Raw genomic sequence first — 18,942 nt, 5'->3', positions numbered from 1 at the left:
CCCAGAAGGCTGGTGGATGCCCTGGTCCCTGGAGACACTCAGTGTCAGGTTGGATGGGGCTCTGAGCGACCTGATGGAGCTGTAGGTGTCCCTGTTCATTGCAGGGGAATTGGACTAGATGACCTTTATGGATTCCTTCCAACTCAAATGATTCTATGATTCTGTGCTTTTTGGCAGCTGTGCCTGAACCATGGAAGTACTTATCCCACACTGTCTGACGTTAGGGATGTGGTGGAGCCAGCCCTGGCAGTCTGTGTTGAGCATATCATCCCTGGAATAAAAAATATTTTTAACATCTGCAGAGCCTGGGCAAAGGCTTCATCATTCCATGGCAGCACTGTGCCCATGCCGCAAGCTCACTGCCTTGTGCCAACTGCAGCAAAGGGACGTAGAGGATGGTGCACCTGGGCAGAGCTACACATGGGATCGGTGTTCTGCTGCAGTCTGTGTTCATCACTGCCTCCATGCTGCATTAAAAGCAACAGAGATGCTCCTCACATAGCCTGCAGGAATGAAGTTTTGTAACACCTAAACCTTGAGGATAAATTGAGTCCTGTGGAAAAAAAGAATTTGCAGTGTGCCTCCGTGGTTACTACCAGGACTGAATTGCTTCATTGCCTTTGTTTTTCTTTCTCAACTTGTTTTTCATTTCAGTGCCATTCCGCATTATTGCTAACATTATTATTTCCATTTAACTGCTACCTTAGTCCTCTCTCCTGGCCCAAATATGTAGAAAGGCTTTTCTGTCTCCAGAGGTATTTTCCCAGCGGTCTGAGAGTTGGGTCCTATCAAGTGCTCTGGAGCACATTCCCATGGGATTTAGCATTTCAGAGGACTGAGCCCATAAAACCAGACAAGCAGGGGCTGATGCCCATTTCCACATGTAATAAGATTGTATTTTAACCTCAAGATAGTGCAGATGTTTTTGGTTTTGCTTCCTTTCCCTCTTCTGTTCACATGGCAGATTGATGGGACAGAGCATTGCAAAATAAATAGGTTTTTACAATAGCGCAGGAATGCTAGCAATTAGCACCCAAGGGAAAAATAAGAGTGCTTCCACAATGTGCACTTTCAGAGCCTGAGCCAAAGCTCTTTTTATTCCATCATGACAGAAATCAGTGTCTGATTTTTCATGCTTTTTCGGAGATTGTTAAATCCTTCGTGGGTACAAATTTTTGGCAAAAACTGTTTAGTTAAATTCTTGCCAAAAAGTTTATGATAGAATTTTGTAGTGGAAAATAAAGCAATTTCTAAGCAGGAGTTGTTTAAATCTGATGTAATTGTGTATCTTGCTATTTTTTGCCAGTTTCTGACAAAGATTTGCCTCTTGACATGCATTTGCCCATGAAGCTCCGCAGTAGTGACTGAGGAACTTGGTTCAGCCTACTCTGCAGGAATGACCCATAAAGCACCTGAGCAGCATTTAGTTACAGCAGGGCTGGGAGAGCTGCAGAAGGGCTCTGCTCCGCTTTGTGAGCATCCCACACCCATTTCACCGTGAGAGACCAGTGGTGGGGAGCTGCCGGCTGCACTGGGACAGCACACGTAAATTAGAACACAGTCTACAGAATGCTGCTGGGAGACCTGCTCATACCAGCACCCCTTGTAACAAGTAACAGAGCTCTGACCTGGCTCAGTATTGGGCTGCTATGCTCAATGCCATTTACAGCACTGTTTCCTTTCAGCTCTCCTTGGCTTGCTGTTGGTCCCACCCCCCAGTGCCTTAGCAGTACGTCTCCAGACAAGCAAGTACAAACTCAGCACAGGCGCGAGCGGACAGTTGTAGCATGTGATTAAGAAGGTCTTCCTGAGTAGGCAGAACTCACTAATGAAAATGACCTTAATGAAAGATGTTTGTTTCTACTGCCACAGAAGCTTCAGACTCCAAGGAGAGAGAGGTGCAGCTGCTGGTTATGCATTATAAGAATGCGATGTCAAGACTGAAAGGATTATGTCTTGATGGTGGCTGAGGCCAGAAAGGGAAGAGATTTCAGTGCTCTGTACTGTTCCCTTTCCCATTACAGCATTGCCCCTGGTCATTGGTGAAATTAAATATCTAGGATCTTTCCATCTTGCTTATTTCCGCCTGCTTTTAAATTCCTTTTTATCCTTCTGGGTAACAGACATCCAGCCGCACCTTTTTCCTTCACTGCTACAACAACACTAGATATATAGGAGGAATAAAAGGACTATTATCCCTCAGTAACAAAACAAACATGGAAGAAAACCAGAGCTCGGAGAAAACTGCAGTGAACTTTGGCACAGTACTGCAGCACCAACTCCTGCATTTATCTGGCAGTCCCTGGGAACACCCATAATCTGTAAATAACTGTTAAGAGAATCAGTGGAGTTGGCAGGAGACGCTGCAGAAGCTGCTCCTTAGTTCTCCTGCCCTGGAGAGCAGCAGAGAGGATACCAACCAGTTTTGGCAGGACTGCATCCAGTGAGCAGAGTGACATTAAAGCAGACTGCTCCCCAAAGCTTCCTGGCATGGTCTGGTGCAGCGTGCAGTCTTTGTACAGTTTAGTCCCAGGGATACAACCCAGGATCCAGAAATGGCTGTATTAGGTTTTCTCCCTGCCTTTCTAAAGCTCTTAGTGTTGTGTCAGTGATTTAGACTGGTCAAGGGTAAAATGAAGCACATTAGTATGATGTGGCAGAAATAATTCTATTCTTCAGCTGTGACGCAGATGCACGAGCTTTGTGTTTAAAAACAGCTTTTGTTGACAAGGTCATCTGATGTGCCATTCTAACCCAAAGCTGTGCTGAGAGCGGACAAGTAAAACTGCCAGTGGGTAAGGGATTTTTTTTTCTAGCAAACATCCATCTTTATAACTAACTGCATAGGATTAGAGCCATCAGTAGATCAGATCTACCTCCTGCCAATTGTAGGGCCTCCTGCAATTTGTTAACTGCCCACATGAAAGAAAGTTGTGAAAGCTGGATTTCGTGCATACTGACTGCTAAATATTTACAGCATTTATCTTTAGACTGTGCTTAAAGGAGCAATTAGTTAATTAAAGACCAAGATTCGCCATGCCTTTAAAACTGCATTTGTCTTTCAGTCTTTCAGTGTATTGATACATTTTCTATTTTCAAATTGAATGCACTTACTCTCACTGACTTGTGTTAAGGAACAACCCTGCTTGTAGCAGCAGTAAGGGCCAGTACATGCAAACAGCACTGGTGTGCTGGATAGCCTGGTGACCTTGCTGGGGGCTGTGTTGTTCTTTTTCTTGTTTTTATCGCAGTGGCTCTGGAGACCCTCCTGATGAGAGGGAAGCTCTTGGTCCCTCTGTGCACCACAGGCAGAGAAAGATGTCTGGGCCAGTGTTCCCTCCTGTCCCATCCCACGCTGCTCAGGAACCACTGGGACTCTGAGCCCATGGGTGGGAGGCTAGGAAAGAAACCATGCAGCCAGCTTCCTGTCTCATTAAACGATTAAGTCTCCACAATCAGTATTTTCCCTTACTTCATCTTCATCCTTTCTTCATCCTTACTTCATCCATACTTCAGCTAGGAAGCCCTATGGCTTTCACTTCTCCAAGTCTGTACACAGTCATTGGTGCCCCTGCTTGCAGTAGCCACCCCTGTGCCATTTTCATTTCTGCTCTCTTGCTCATGAGAAAGGAAGAAGCTGGCTCCCTATGGGGCCCACTCACTGAGTCACTTACTGCCCTCATCCTGCGTACAGCGTAGCACTGGTGCTTAGGCAGCTATTTAGTCTCTCCTTCCAGGATCTCCTCTGCAGAGTCCTTTGGGGATGTCATGTCATGTGGGACTCCATCCAGGAGCTTCAGCAGCCACTTGTTGTGCTGTCTGCTTGCAAAGCTGCTGCCATGCCCCTGCAGCCAAATGTCCCAGGGCAGGCCCGTCCCTCAGTGCTGCTTCCTGAGGCACTGAAGTTCAGTGAGTTGTACCATTTCTCTATGCCCCACGAAGGTGCAGGGAAAGGAAATATATCGAAAACTGTTTAATTACTTCTTATCAAACGATAATTAAAACACAAACATGATAATTAAAACACAGCTTTCAGTATGAAATAAGTAGGAATTCTGCACTTTTGAGTAATGACACATTCTGACTGGAGATGTGGTTGGTGGCAGAGCTTCACTGAGCTCAGTACCTCTGTGTGGCAGTTGCCTGGTGTCACGTATTTAAATCAAGGAAATTGTAAGACCATGGCCTATAGAAGAATGCTGGTGGCTTGTGAACAAAAATGAAGGTTTATTTGTTCTAGGACTCAGAAATAACATACAAACCTAACCCTTCAAGGTACAGATTGAAAAAAAGCTGTACTTGCAAGAGAAAATAGTTTCAAAAAATAAACATTGGCTTCACTGTATTTACTCATTGTAAAACAGTGCTAGGAGCTTATGTAGATAACTACGTAGTGTGCAGACAACAGTAAATGTGAATTATATTTGCCAGATGCTTCTTAATACTTGAAAGCATTATGGAGGATTGACATTGAGTTGAATTAATCTCATTTCAAACATTATTTTGCTGGTAATATTGATATAAAATGCTTTGTATAATAGTTTTTCCACTTCCTTTCTCTAGTTACTGATTTTCCCATGGTGAGTTGAGGATTAAGGGAGAAGAAAAGTTTTAAGGGTTTTTTTTTTTTGATTAAAGATTTCTGGGGAAAAAATGGAGGAGTTCCCTGACCATCTCACCACTGAATGCTACTTCTTTGTGCTAGGCAGATAGAAAAGGCAAGTAATGTGCAGTCTTGACTTTTCAGCATGGTTTAGTCCTTTAGATGAGAGAGCCCAGACTTGTCCACAATCTACAGCCAAAAATGCTTCCTTCCTATGGGCTGCACTTATGGGTGGGAGAATATTGATTTTAGCACAGCCAACACCTGTTGGGAAGGTTAGTTGGTGCTTGTGGTAGTTTCTCATAGGCAGGCCAGCAAGTAAGGATTGCTAACGTTATAAAGATAGATTAACAAGATAGTGGTACCATATTGCTGTGTGACCCAGTTTCCCCAGTACCAAAATGGGGAATCGTATTATTTTCAGCTGTGTACTTCTCACTGTGATCCAAGCATGGAAAACAGTATATATGAACTGGATGTTGCAGAGATAGCAATTTTCTTTCTCAGTTTTCTAGTTTCAGAAAATAATTCTACATTATATTAGATTATATACAAACTAAGCACAGATTACGGATATTTCTGGATCTTCAAAGGCTGTGCTTACTTCAGCACCCACATTTGGAAACATGCTTTTTGAGGTACAATTGTCAATGTTGTTCTGGAAAATAAGTTGATAGCTGCCAGCTAGCCTTAGACTCTGAAGTCACTTCATTTGTTTATGACTTTAGCAACAATTCTTGTTGTAGTATTTGGTCCCAGCATGGGAGTTAGAGTACTTATTTATGCTGGTCTCATAACTTGTGGTTACTACAAGAATTGGTGAATGGAGTGCTGTTGATTTCGGTACGTTGTGCACCAAGCTGCTGACACTCCTCAGCAGGCTGGCGATGATACTGTGTCAGAAACGTTTTCACATAAGACACCTTTCACCTTTTTACATTTTGTAAATACTGAGCAGTCTTGTCTAATGTGTACATGTTTAAGACCCGGCATTTAGCAAGCTATAGGCAGAGTTGTCTTTAAAAACCCATTTTTTCTCCCTCCTTACTTGGTGTTAGAACATGTTTCTGTGCGTAATGGGCATTGAGAAGCTGTGAAAAGCCTCCTGCTAACTGATGTCTGTTCAGAGATTTTATTGTCATGAATTTTTGCCATCTCAGAGGAGTAACTCGGACTAACAGAAAGACTATTTGTTACCCAGAGAGCTCCGTGTAATGAATTAGCTAATCAGAGAAATGTGCCAGATGTTCACTACATGTTTTAATGACAAGTTCTGTGGAATAAATGCACAGGTATTGGCATGTTAAATTACAATGGTTTTCACATTATCTGTGTGACATAAAGCAATCTGTTACATAAAGGTGAAGCTAACATGTGCTTGTTGCTTGGATTGGTGTGGAAATATGTGTGGATTTGGCAGAATATAGGTTATATTGCTAATCTTATAACACATTCTTTAGGGTGAGGAAGCAAAAAACATTCCTGGTGAATCTGTAACAGAGGAGCAATTTACCGATGAAGAAGGCAACGTCATCACAAGAAAAGTAATCATGAATTACATCACTGCTCTGAGTCTTTGTATTCAAGTAACTTCTTTTAATATACTTTCCCCCTTTAGAATCTAGGAAAAAAAAAATCGATGCTTTTCATGTATTGCTTCCTACAGATCACCCGGAAGGTAGTAAGACGTGTTGTTATCCCACATGAGAGGAAAGCTGGTGAAATGGTAATGGAATGGGGGCTGCCAGGAAATAACAGTAAATGCAGAGGGTTGTGTTGACTGCTAGAAAGTGCTGCTAAAGGGCTGGAGGTTTGCATTTAACAAGAAGCCTTGGCAAAGTGCAGCGCTTGCAGTTATTGACAAGTTGTGCATTGGGGGCTAGGGGCAGGGATTTCTCTTGATTTTGTTTCCTGGTAGGGGATATTTCAAGGAGGCCTCACAGAGTTCTGCTGCATGCAAACTGCCTTCCACACAAAAGCATTATGGTCTGTTTATGTGAAATAGGCAGTGTGATTAAAACAGGTTTAGGGCCTTTTGTGTTTCATCAAAATGAGGAGTGTCTGTGAGTAAAGCTAAGCCCTTGCTGGAGTTGCACCTTACACCCATCGGTGTGCAGTGTTGTTCTTTCACCAGCCCAAAGGAGCAAGCCCCAGCTTGGTCCCTACCAGCCTCTCACTCACTTGTGCAATAATCCCTTGCTAGACAGTGGAGTCATGTGAGCGTACCTGTGTAATATTACCCTGTATATGCAAATATCAGGACAGGACTCTGTCCCTGGCAGTTAAAATTGGAAGCCCTTCTGTGTAGGAGGGCTTTGCTCCAGTTAAATTGTCAGTGGGTCAATGGAATTTCTGTCTGAGTGAAGACAGAATTGAGGACCCAGAAACATAACAAACATGAAAAACACTCTTTTTCTGCTAATAATGAAGACTAAAAAACGAGGCAGGGAGCACAGAAATAGAGGAGAGTTGAAAAAAACTTATCTCCATCCTCTCTTTCTCAGTTCTTTATCAGGGAAGATATTGGATCTGCCCAGCAAAGGAGAATTATGCTGCACCAGATTAGATTACTTGGAAACTACAAATAGTTAGAAAAACATCAATGCAGATCAGCCAAGGGGTAAATTCTGCCGATAGCCACACATAAACAGATGCATTCTCTGATGTGAACAAGGCTTGTGATTACTGGAGTATTTATTTTTAGATGATTATTGAGCCATTTTTAAAGAGCGCAGATGAACTTCATTTTGGTGTTTGCTGTTCTAAAGGCACCAAAACCTGCACTGCTTGTCGCTACAATTCATTTTACTTCCGCTCTGCTTTGGGGATGGTTTTTGCAGCTTTCTTCCTCTTTCCATTATTCCATTACTAACCTGCTCACATTAAAGCACAGACATTGTGAAACATCACAACAGCAGCCATGCCCTGCACTCTCAGAAATGCCCACTGACCCTGCCGCAGGGCACTGACTGGAAAGTGATTTTCTCTGATGATGGTGGCAAATCCAGCTGCAGCTGATGGCAGGGGCTCAGCCCAGGTGCTCCAGCCCACGTGCTCATTCCCAAATTGTAGACCTGTGTTTTCTACCTGAAGATGATATTTCAGGCCTGTGCTTTTGCAGCTCAGCAGAGTGGATAAACAGATTGTGTGTATATTTGAAATGAAGCATTAATGTGATTTAACTGCTTTTTACTTATCCTGTTACAGCAAAATGTGGAGGCTGGTTTGGAAGTAGGTTTATAATTATGAGCGCTCTTCACAGGCTATGTTAATGTTTATACTTTTCCTTTAAAGCAGGGCGAAGCTTACAAGGTTAAGACAAAGAAAGAAGTCAGACACGTGGAGAAGAAAAGTTACTCATGAAAGCTGAAAGCCAACCACTGAATGGTCAGTTTTATCAGTGTTCTTTCCTTGTAAAGCCTTTTGCACTGCGCAGCAAGGAACTAGCACCTGAGCAGAGTAAAAGCTTGCTTTTTGCTTCCTGACATTGCTTTCAAGCTGCAAAGCTGAAGAGATGACCCTCTGTCTTGTAAGGAGAATGTGACCTTGAGTTCATGTACAGAAACTAAGCTTTATCTGTTGGAACATAAGCAAAGCAAAGCTGCGCCATGTGTAAGAATTTGTAGTTTCACAAAGAGTAGTTTATAATCCACAGTATTTTGTACTACTAAAAGTGGTCTTAGACACCAACAGCTAAAGAGCTGCATACAAGTAAATGTACTGGGAGGGAAAGACTTCTTCCACAGCTGAACATGTGATCTACGAGCAGTTATGCAAGTCACTGACCTTGTGAAAGCCAGTGAAGTGTCTAAATATTTGCCAACAAAGAATCCTTACCAACTGTGTCCTGTAGATTTTATTGATCCAACATAAATGATTGTAACAAAAAAGCAGCTGACAGTAGAAGAGCTTCCCAAAGTGAAAACAAATGCCACAGGCTGACACTATTGCACTTGCAACAGAGTGCAGGAGCCCGTGAAGCCAGAAGCTGCTTTGTCTATAGCTATAATCACACAGCGTGTGTATTTACTGTGTTTGTCTTTTTTCCACTAAGAATATTTCTTAGCTCTGGTGACTTTTAGGAAGTGGGCAGAGGAGTGTAAGAAGAGGAAGTTTGTGTTACCATTTTCATAAAGGATTGACTGCAGGGTTAAAAAACAGAATAAACAGGACCTATTGAACATACCAAATGGTGTGGAGGTAAAGAACAGAAGCAGAGTCTCTATTAGTCTTTTTCATCCATTGTAATATGCCCCTCTAAAGCCACTTGACCAAACTGGATTTCTGAGTGTTTGCTGAGTGCCATTTGGGACTGCAGGGACTTCGTGTGTGCGATCTTAGTGAGGGATTTATGGGATCAAGCCCTATGGAGCGGAGGTGCTTTAAGTAATCATTAGCCCAGCCAAGTGCCTATTGTAGAGATTCCATTTGAACGCGGAAGTGGATGTATTTTCATAGACCAGAGATTCTGATAGTCCAGTGGGTTCTTAGTCACGACAAGACAAGACAAGAAATCCTCTCTGGGGACCAGAGATGCTGCTTTTCTTTTAAATGTTTTTTGGGGGGAGAAAAAAATAACATGTTTTGCTGCAAAAATGGCTTTGTCACCATTGAAAATAAACCCATGGCAAAATACGAGTTTAAAGGTACAATTTTTTGTATGAAGCTCTACAGAAGTGCAGGGCAGGTTTCCACCAAGCACTGTGCGAGTTAGTCTGGCTGCTGCCTTGGTGAGTATACAGCTTTTAGCTACAGAATAGATTTATGTCAGCCATAGATGTGGGCGAGTACACATTGTTTTAACATAGCAGAGCACAGACGCTCCCGGAGAATGCGCATGAACCTTGTGACCTGATTAGTACACAGGTCTGTGCCACTCACATGAGCCAGGTGGAAGATGCGTGTAGCAGCTCTTCTTCCTCACTTTGTCTTTCGTGAAGCCAGATGAAGGCTTTCCTCCGCATTCCTGGTCACGTTCCCCAAGATGTGGAGAGGTGGATGTGCAAGGAGTGCAAGTTTTAGACCAGTGTGGGTGGTTGCAAATAACAAACAAAAGTGTGCTGTGAAGGAAACTGCTCTGTCATTCTGGAGACAGTCCTATTTCTTCTGTCATAGAGAGCATAGATTTCTTGTAATCTTTACTGAAGAGCTGTTACTTTGTCCGGGGCGATGAAATGCAGTGTCTTGCAAACATATTTGTAAATCAGCTCATGAGCAATGTGGATGTCTGTGGATGATGCTTTTTCCCTTCATGCTAGGAGCTCAACTAATTTCATTACATACCTAGAAACTGTATGATTTATCCTATTACAGGATCCCATAATGCCAATTAGAACTATTATGTTTAGTCGGGGAAAGGCACAAAATTGATTCTAACGAGATATTCTGAAATGACTCTGTGCTCTCCTTTCTTCCTGTAGGACCGTGTGCTTTTACTGCCAGTGTTCTAGAGGGACAGTCACGGAAGAAAAATCAACAGGAATTAAACATTCACCTATAAAAGTGTGCGTGTGTTTGCTGCTTCCACACATTAACCGCATGGTTTTTATGCAAAAGCAAAAACAAAACAAACAAAAAATTAATTTAGCATGAGCCAATTTACAGAGCATGGAAATTCACTTTCATTCACAGGATTGGAGAGTGCGCAGTTAACAATGCAGTGTATATACAAGATGTCATGCTGTTAACAGCTTATTTCAAGCAGTTTGATGTCATCACAAAAGAAATAAATTCCTGTGGCTAGAGGGGATGTACGAAGACGAAATGGTTAAACCATGGAAAGACACTAAAATTACTAAAATCCACAACAGCTCGCCTTATTTTTCTTGGACCCAAACTGTCAGGGTATAAAACACTAGTTGTTTCTTTTTTAAACATCGATAGTTTTGCTGTAAATAAATAACACTGTATAAATTCTAACAAAATAGAATAAATGTTGATAAGGCACTGCCTTTTCAATCACAGACAGAATACTGCAAATGCATTGAGCAGGCTAGGTGTCTCAAACAGCTACACCTACAGGGATATTCTGGGTGTATCTTCACAGATTCTTGTATATTAGCAATTATAATGTTTGTATATGCAAAAACGCTAGCTTGATTTTAAAAAAATCTTTAAAATCTGCTGCAAATTTAAATGATTCCCAAAATGAGGAATTCTGTAGTTCTGTGAAAATTTTTCTTCAGAGTACTAATATTTTGATGCATGTGTTTCACCTTATTTTGATTAAATCTTTTCCAGTTTTGCAAACACTATACTGCAACATGAAAAATAAGATTTTATCTGTAAACACAAAGCCCTTCATCTAATATTTGTTGCTGTTGCCAATTTTTCAATGAAATGACCTAAAAACCATAACATATACAGTAGTTGCATTATGGGGAGGGGGGTGCTATCTGTTCTCGCTTTATAACGGGGGTAATGCTTGCAGCTTTAGAAGTGGGTTGGTGCTCCAACGAGCACAAGTTTGGGATATTTTTAAATGAACTGAAGAGAAATTATTAGCTAATAGACTGGCAGCACGCTGTAAAATTATTACTGTATTGTGTACTGGCTATAAGATGTAGAATCTTTCAGTAAGCCAATCATCTGTAATCATCCTAGCAGTGTAATATTAGGTTGTTAAGGCTGCTGTGTTTTAAAGGGCATTTTTATTTGGGTTTTGGTGAAATACTTTAATTTGTTGATTATATTCATATGGAAACAGCATTCATCGATAATAGCTCTAATTACATATGTATGAAAACAACAAACACTGGATGATCTAGTTGATTATTTAAGCATAAAATAAATTGTGTTAAAACTCTTGGATAATGTGTATTTGGCAGTGTTATTGTACCCTACAGAAGTGTCTTCAGAATGTCAGCTGTTAATCATCTCTGGTGTTTTGCTGCTTTTCCTCTGTTTCCCTTGTGTGATTCACGTCCTCGTCTTCCTCGTGTGACAGGCTGTCAGTCGGCAGGCTGTCCCACAGTGCGTGGAACAGGAGTAAGACCCAGCAGCCAGCACATCCTCAGTAATAACAAGGAACCCCCACCTCTGGGACACAGGAGACCTCAGACCTGGGGGAAGGACCAGTGCAGTAGGTTACGCACAGCCTCTTCTACAACACATGTTAAATCTGGACCTTCTTTAATTTGTTTCACCCTACTGATAACCAGGAAAATCACTACCAGAAGTAGTTTTGTTCCCAGTGCGTATCAGTCAGACCAATAACCAACCCACTGTAGATGATGAAAATGAACCGTACGTCTCCTGTATATTGCATGCACTTTGTGTCTGATATAGGTGGTGGACCATTAGATAAAACAAAGTTTTCCAGGCAGCGTCATACATACTCACTGCTCTGAAATGCGGCCTTCTGCTTGAGTGCAATAAATACTTTTTATTGCTGAAGGTTTGGCTTTACCTGACTTTGAAGGTAATATGAGGATGTATTTTACCCTACATTGGCATTGGAGGAAGCACCATTGCTACAGATGGGGCTCAGTCTGCTTCTTAGAGCTGCATTTTGCTGAAAGCAGATCCCCACAGGAACCAGTCCTCACCTGGGATCAGTAAGCAAAACTCTCTTTGGTGAAAAGCACTTGGCTTCAGCAGAGCATAACAGGTTTCTTTGTCAGTGCTTCTGAGTTACAGCTTTTGAAGCAGTGGCAGTGAATGAAGGGTTTCTCATAATTTCAGCAGTCAGTCTGTGTTGCCATGCACATTCCACCTAGCTGAGGATACTGCTGGTATAATGCTGGCAGTTCCAGACACAAGCGAGTCTGCAGGGAAAATGCCATTTACGCCAGTGAAGAACAAACACATCTTATTGCAGGTCACAGTCCAACGACAGCAGTGTCTGCGCTCCCGGAGACTTCACCATCCAGATGCCTCCCTCCCAGTCGTAAGTATCCATGCCATTTGGGTGAAAATGAATGTTTTAAGCAAGTGGTGTGTATATTTACTATTATATCATCATTCTACAGTTGGAAACAAAAGCTGCAGTGGCCAGCAGCACAAATGCATGAGCAACAATGTCAAAGAGCCTCACTCATCTCTAGCAGCATCCAGAACACAGGACGGAGTTCATTTGATTCATCTCTGTCCTCTTCCTGGTCACCAGCCAATGCTGATGCAAGGAAAGAAGCTGGCACTGTAGTTCTGGTAGGCAGAAGATCTCCTTAGAAAAGTGAGGTTGCCTGTGCAGGGTAGCAGAGGTGTGCAGGCGAATCTCCCGCTGGAGGTGCAGGCTGCGTCTCCTGCTGCTTACTGCCTTCCCGGCCCAGCCCACAAAGCTTTGATATGAAGGAGGCAGGGAAAGTTGGAACAGGAAGACTGCAGCTGCATTTCCAGAGTTCCAAATTTCCCAGTCAGTGTTGGACAAATAGGATTTTGTGGGTGTTGGTTTGTTTTGCACTGAGTGTATTGACTTCAACAGTAGCTCGGGATATTTGAGAAAAACTAGGTTGAAGCACAAACATTTTAAAAGCAATACTGCCAGTACTAGCATCAACTGCAGACAGCCACAGAGTGAGGGCTCTGTGTTTAATATGATGTGCTTTTGTCTTTTTTTCATATTTTCTCCAGTGGGAACATTCTCCTTAGAGGCAAAATTCTAAGTTATGGGACTTTTACTGCATCTATTAAAATAAAGCAGATTGCTAAATACGGCGGTCGTCTTAGCCTTTGCTATTTGTTTTAGCACTACCTAATAATAATGCTGCATAATATTCTCCAGTACTTTTTCCATTTCTGAAAGAATATAAATTACATTTTATTTGTGGCTGGTAATAGTTTTAATGTCAGAAACCTTAAGATCTCCTGTAGCGCAGAGATGACATTAGTGGTATAAATGGCAGTAGCTTGCAGGATTGCAGCACCCTGCTAATTAATGCTAATTTCCTGGGGGATTGTTTAACACAGGCTTTTGTCTGTAGCGTGCAGGGTGCGGGCAATCATGCTGTGCTCTGCTGGGGGGCTGCTGCTCTCCCCCAAGCCCTGACACGCTGTCGGTCACTTGGGGCATCCCAGAGCTGCCAGGCACCAGCCTCCTGCCCTGCTGTGTTCTGTCAGCTGGGTGTAAGGGACTGCAAGTCTGGAGTTGGAGTTTTTAACAACGTCTTTAAGGGCAGACCCATCCATGGGCTCACACAAAGGCTGTGCCCACGTAAGGAAGGTGCCTGGCCAGTGCTACCCACCGTGCCAGTGCAGCTCTGGGTCACGCAGCCTGCTCCTTGGGAAGCAGCGGAGCAGGCTAGGGCACTGGGACATGGAGACGTGGGAAGAGGCAAAGTGGGGCTGGGCTTGGGTGCACCAGAGCAAACAGGGCCTGTGTGTTCAGGACAGACCCTGTCCAATGAGGGCGGGAGGAGGAACAGCGAGAGTGGGGAGGAAAATACTCTCACTTTGTTGAGAGAGCAGCAATTTTCCTGCAGAGATGCAGACCCTAGGTGAGGTAGGGGGAAGATGGAAAACTTTGACCCTGCATGCTACAAAGTGCTTTCCATAAAAAATAATCCATTACCGCAAGAGAAAGAGGTTAGTGAAGGACAGAAAAACGAGCTGCTCAAGAAAAATCTTATGTATGTGCCACAGTTTTCGTAACTGCTGATGCTAAAAACAGTGTGCTACTTGTGCGTGCCTCTATTATTTGACCCTAAATCCTGGAGGAAAGTGAAGGTTTATAATGAAAGTTTTATTGGTCCTTTTCCCATCACGCTAATTATTGAGAGCCATTTGGTCTATAAAACAGCAACGCACAGCAATCCACTGTTCACCGATTTCCTTGGAAAGCCTCCAGAAGCTGGATATTGCTATGGCAAGGCCAGAACAAAAGAACAAACCTATTCCAAATTTTGAAAATAATTCCCTGGGAAAATAACGATTGGAAAGAAAAACCCAAGAGCTGAAGATGCACTAGCTGCTGGATTGCTACCACGCGGAAAATTTCCATAATCCCATATTCTGTTCTGCAGAGAGGCTTCTTTTCGAATACAAGTTCCCAATTAACTAATTGTTGGTCAGAAAAAGAAAGCACCACGTCATTATTTTAGTCTGAACTGCTTCTTAGGAGACAGTATTCTCCTTTGAATATTTGCTTGTATGTGAGTCACAATTCTTATTGACCCTGCTTCAGTTTATTTTCCATTACTTGCATTTTAATGCAACAGTGACTTTCCTTTTTTTATCCCCTCTCAATTTCAGTTGGACACTCTTGAGTACCACAAAGGATTGTTCCTGGGGTTAATTAGCTTCAGTTGGTCCTTTCCTTTTCACTCTGTAACTGCTGAACATTTTAATAAAATTGTATTGTTACAGAAGATGTTCCAGCTGATTAATGGACCTCTGGAATTATATTACAGATTGTATTAAATCTCTGAACATACCTCTTCCAGTTCCTCACGCCAGCAATATATCTGATTCAAATATTTCTACTGTTGATGTGAGTTTATGAAATACTGGTTCTAATTGCCCATTATCTCCTGTACTGACAGTTTCTCTGAATAAATTCCTGCCTTTTTTATTGCTGCTTCTTGCTGCGATATCTGCTCCGGTACTATTACAGTGCCAGTGACATTTTAAGATTCTTTATTTGGACCAAAGCTCCCCCTCACCCCCTAGAGCTTTGCATTTATTTCTCGTACAATATTATTGCCACTCTTTGCCCATTTCAGTGAAATACTGAGCTGCATCTCTGCAGATCCCTTGGGTTCACTGCTGGGCAGCAAGAGGCACCTCTGCCTCCACGGGGCAGGGCAGGCGGGCCCATGCCCTGCAGTGGGGACAGGCTGGTGGCTTTGGCGCTATGGGAGCCCGTGCTCAGCCTCGCAGCTGGAAGCCCTCCCAGGGGGGTTTGCCAATTGTGCTTATACCACATATTTGTACTTTTTAATTGGTTTGGTTAATGTTTTACTGATGTGCAAAGCACGTGGCTTTTTTTTGGGGGGGGGTGCTAACTAGGATAATGTTTTCTCTCCCCTTTTAATCTATTAATTTGGAGTAGTTGGATGTAATTGTAATTAAATATTTGGGTGCTGTCTTGTGAATTACTAAAAAGCTTTTATGAAAAGAAGGGTGCCGTCTCAGATCTAAACATCAAGGGTCCTTGAGTGTTACTCCCACTCTCCCACTGACTCATTGTTTGTCATTGGGCAAGTACATTAGCTCGCTACCTCCATTTCTTGCCTTCCAGGGCTATTGTGAGAATTAATTAGATAATGTTTCAGCACAGCTTTGAACTGGAGAGTGCTACAAAAGTGCCAAGCTATAATTTATTATTATGAAAGCAGGCGTGCTGGCTGGGGAGCGAGCCCTCTGATGCAATCCCTGCAGAGTGCGGATGGCGAGGAAGCTGGGCTTTACCAGGAGAAACTCTCCTGTCACCTGACATCACCTCATCTATGCACCTGCAGGTCTGTAGCAATTCCAGCCTATTTTAGATATTTTCTGCTGAAAGCAACCTCGACAGCTGTCTGACATACTCCTGTGGGCACAGTCTCTGGCCGAGCTGACCAGTCCCAGTTGCTGCACTGGGGATGTTGAGTGCACCGCCCAGATCCCATTCCAGGCTCCCTGTGCTTCCCGAGACAGCAGAGGCCCCTGCCCAGTGAGTCCTCTGAAAAATAATACACCTTCTTGTGATTAAGAAACCAAAAATAAGATGACCTACACTTGTATTCCCAGGCAGACGGGAAGAATAATTACTTTACAGAGTTGAAATTCCTTCATATATTATAGCTGTTAAAAAGAATAAAATTTGAAATTTTCCATGGCGTAGAACAAAAAGGCAGTGTAGTTAGAGATAATGAAATCCTTACTTGCCATTAATGGAAAAATTACTGTTGTTAAAAGTCCCCTTCATAAATAATTAAGAAACCAATTATAGAGTCCTGGTGACTCATTTATCCGGGAGCAGTATGGACCACGCTATTCCATATAACGAACAGCGTGTACGCTCCATTACATTTCCCTACAACTCATTCCTTTATTCAGCTACTCCTCAAACTAATAATAATTATAAAGAAGGAAATGAATGCACATAGTAATCAGAATATACATTATCTAAAACGAGAGATGTGCATTAATGTATCTTAATATAAAATGACTTTGCCTAAGCATGGAGGCCTGAATTAACATGCCATTTAGTCCCTGTGCCATAAATGGGAGAAGGACTTTGCAGAAATGCATGGCCAGGGCTGGGCTGGGCCGTGTGGGGTTCAGCTGGCCCTGTGTGCCATGCCACCCATCACAGCAGAGTGCTGCACCACGGCTCCTGCGGGGCACGCTTTGCTCTCAGCAAAACCCCTCATGAAGGGGAAGTTCTTCACAGCAAGAGTGGTGAGGTGCTGGAACAGGCTGCCCAGAGAGCTTGTGGATGCTCCGTCCCTGGAGGTGTTCAAGGCCAGGTTGGATGGGGCCCTGGGCAGCCTGGTCTAGTACCACATCTGAAGGTTGGTGGCCCTGCCTGCGGCAGGGGGGTTGGAACTTGATGATCCTTGGGGTCCCTTCTAACCCAAGCCATTCTATGATTCTATGAGCTGTGGTGGCTCCCTGAGCCAGAGAGGGGTCAGTACACTGCTCCTGGCTGCTGGCTGCACTGGAGCCACCCAGGTGCCCCACGCCATTGCCTCCACAGGACTGTCCTACCGCTCTCTGCAGCACAGGGGGTGTGTGTCCCAGCTGAACATGCTGCTGCCGGGACATGGCTTTGCACTCATCCTGGGCTGGGTCAGGCAAAGCAAACCTGCTGCACTCTCAAGCAACAGATACAAAGTCAGAGCTGGCTAGGAAAGCCGAGTCCAAAGTGTGAGAGATGAGATGCAGAAACTGCCCCCAGCCCAGCGCAGCCACACCGCTTCCCTCTTTCGGCCCCACCTGCTCTGGCACAGCCATCCATGAGCAGGGCTGCAGGAACCCCACTGTATTATGCCTTCTCGCCCGAGGGAATAACCACCAAACTGGCTGTGGTTAGATTTCCTGCCTGATTTAGATGTTTGTGCTATTAAAGTTGCCCAGGCAAGCTGTGGCATGCTCTGCAATCCAGACTCCAGTTATCAGATTACAAACCGATCTTCATCTCAAATTGTTTTACAGCATCCAGTAGAGAAATATTGACGCTGAGGTGTATTCCAGTAACAGCATACAGCTTTGCACACGTCAGAAAATGATCTTGAATGTAAATCAACTCTTCCAGTGAGGAATTTTCCTCCTCTTTCTGGTCCCTGGGAGTTATCTGATCTGGCTAAGGAAAACGCTTATAACTCTGGCAAACAATCAGACAGGAGACTGATGAGATGAAGGTGGTTTTTTTTCCCTTTCTGAAGAGTTTTCACTGCAGCCCCTGCTGGAGTGCACTCCAGCATTAAATGCTCGCTGCTGAGCTGCACAGAGCTCTCCTGAAGAGCTTCTTGAAGAAAGCAGAGAAATGAAAAAGCCTGTAAAGCCGTGACCTAATACTCAAGATGCAGAGTGTGAGAATGAGATGCAGAGCATTTTGGTGTCATCATCATGATGAAGTTTAGCTGAAGTCATCAAGGCACATCAGCGTGAACCAGATGCACGCAGAAGGCAGCCCGCAGCAGCCCCACACTGAATAAAGTGGAAGGAATGCCCTTAGATCTGTTTCCAGGGTGATGTGATTTCCAGGGAGCGTGCTTTCCTCTCTGACTTGAACACTGGTTTTCCAGGATTCATGTCCAAGAGAGCAATGCTTTCCTCTCCCGCTCCCAGACCGGAATTAATGCTGATGACAAATCTGCTGTGGGGGCACCGTGCTTAGGAAGATCAGCGTTCCCTAGGGTTTATCATAAATTGTTCTGTTGCCTCTGAAGAAACTCCTCCCCTGTTTTGCTGCCTTGTGCAATGAAAAGCAAGATCCCTGAGGAGCATTACCTATGCCATGTATATTGTATATATATTCCTTTTTAAAACAGGGGTTTCAGTCGTTTCAACCGCATGTAAATGATGCTCCGGCACTGGGCTCGTGTAAATGAAACCTCGGGGCACCAGCTGTGCGTCACCAGCCCCAGCAAAGAACCGCTGTGTGCGCCCAGACGATCTGAGTGCCCCGTATTTCTGCGCCATGTATTCAGTCGTGAAATCCAAGGTCTGTGTACGAGCTGGTAGACAGGATTATTTTAACATATAAACGACGTGCTCCATTTAAAAGCCTTTCCGCGGGGGAATGTTTAAGTCGGCACTAAAGCGGGCGTCCCCTGTCAGAAGGGACGCTTTCACGCGAGGCCGCAGGGCTCCGGAGGGCGCGCGCCTGCGGCGGCACACGGCGCCCGGGGCGGCGACGCCCGCGGGATCCCCTCAGGGGCCGCCCCCAGTCCGGGCGTTGTAGCGGGCGGGTC

The 18,942-nt window shown here is 43.9% G+C and overlaps 1 protein-coding gene across 8 annotated transcripts in view; it reads left to right on the top strand.

The window, feature by feature from the left end:
- ANK3 (ankyrin 3) overlaps positions 1–11,413 on the top strand; it is a 350,679-nt gene extending 339,266 nt beyond the window's left edge. For 7 of the 8 annotated variants that reach the window (XM_021397586.1, XM_021397585.1, XM_021397583.1 and 4 more), the window contains 4 exons: positions 6,064–6,147; positions 6,270–6,329; positions 7,898–7,990; positions 10,024–11,413. In XM_021397586.1, the coding sequence (XP_021253261.1) occupies positions 6,064–6,147; positions 6,270–6,329; positions 7,898–7,966 (213 nt within the window). In that variant the 3' untranslated portion in view covers positions 7,967–7,990; positions 10,024–11,413. The remainder of the gene's footprint in view (positions 1–6,063; positions 6,148–6,269; positions 6,330–7,897; positions 7,991–10,023) is intronic. The other variant, XM_021397590.1, reaches the window with a different exon arrangement.

Source organism: Numida meleagris, chromosome 5 (genome assembly GCF_002078875.1).
Source record: "Numida meleagris isolate 19003 breed g44 Domestic line chromosome 5, NumMel1.0, whole genome shotgun sequence".
In the NCBI taxonomy this organism is placed as follows: domain Eukaryota; kingdom Metazoa; phylum Chordata; class Aves; order Galliformes; family Numididae; genus Numida; species Numida meleagris.
This window is presented reverse-complemented; position numbering and strand designations above follow the sequence as displayed.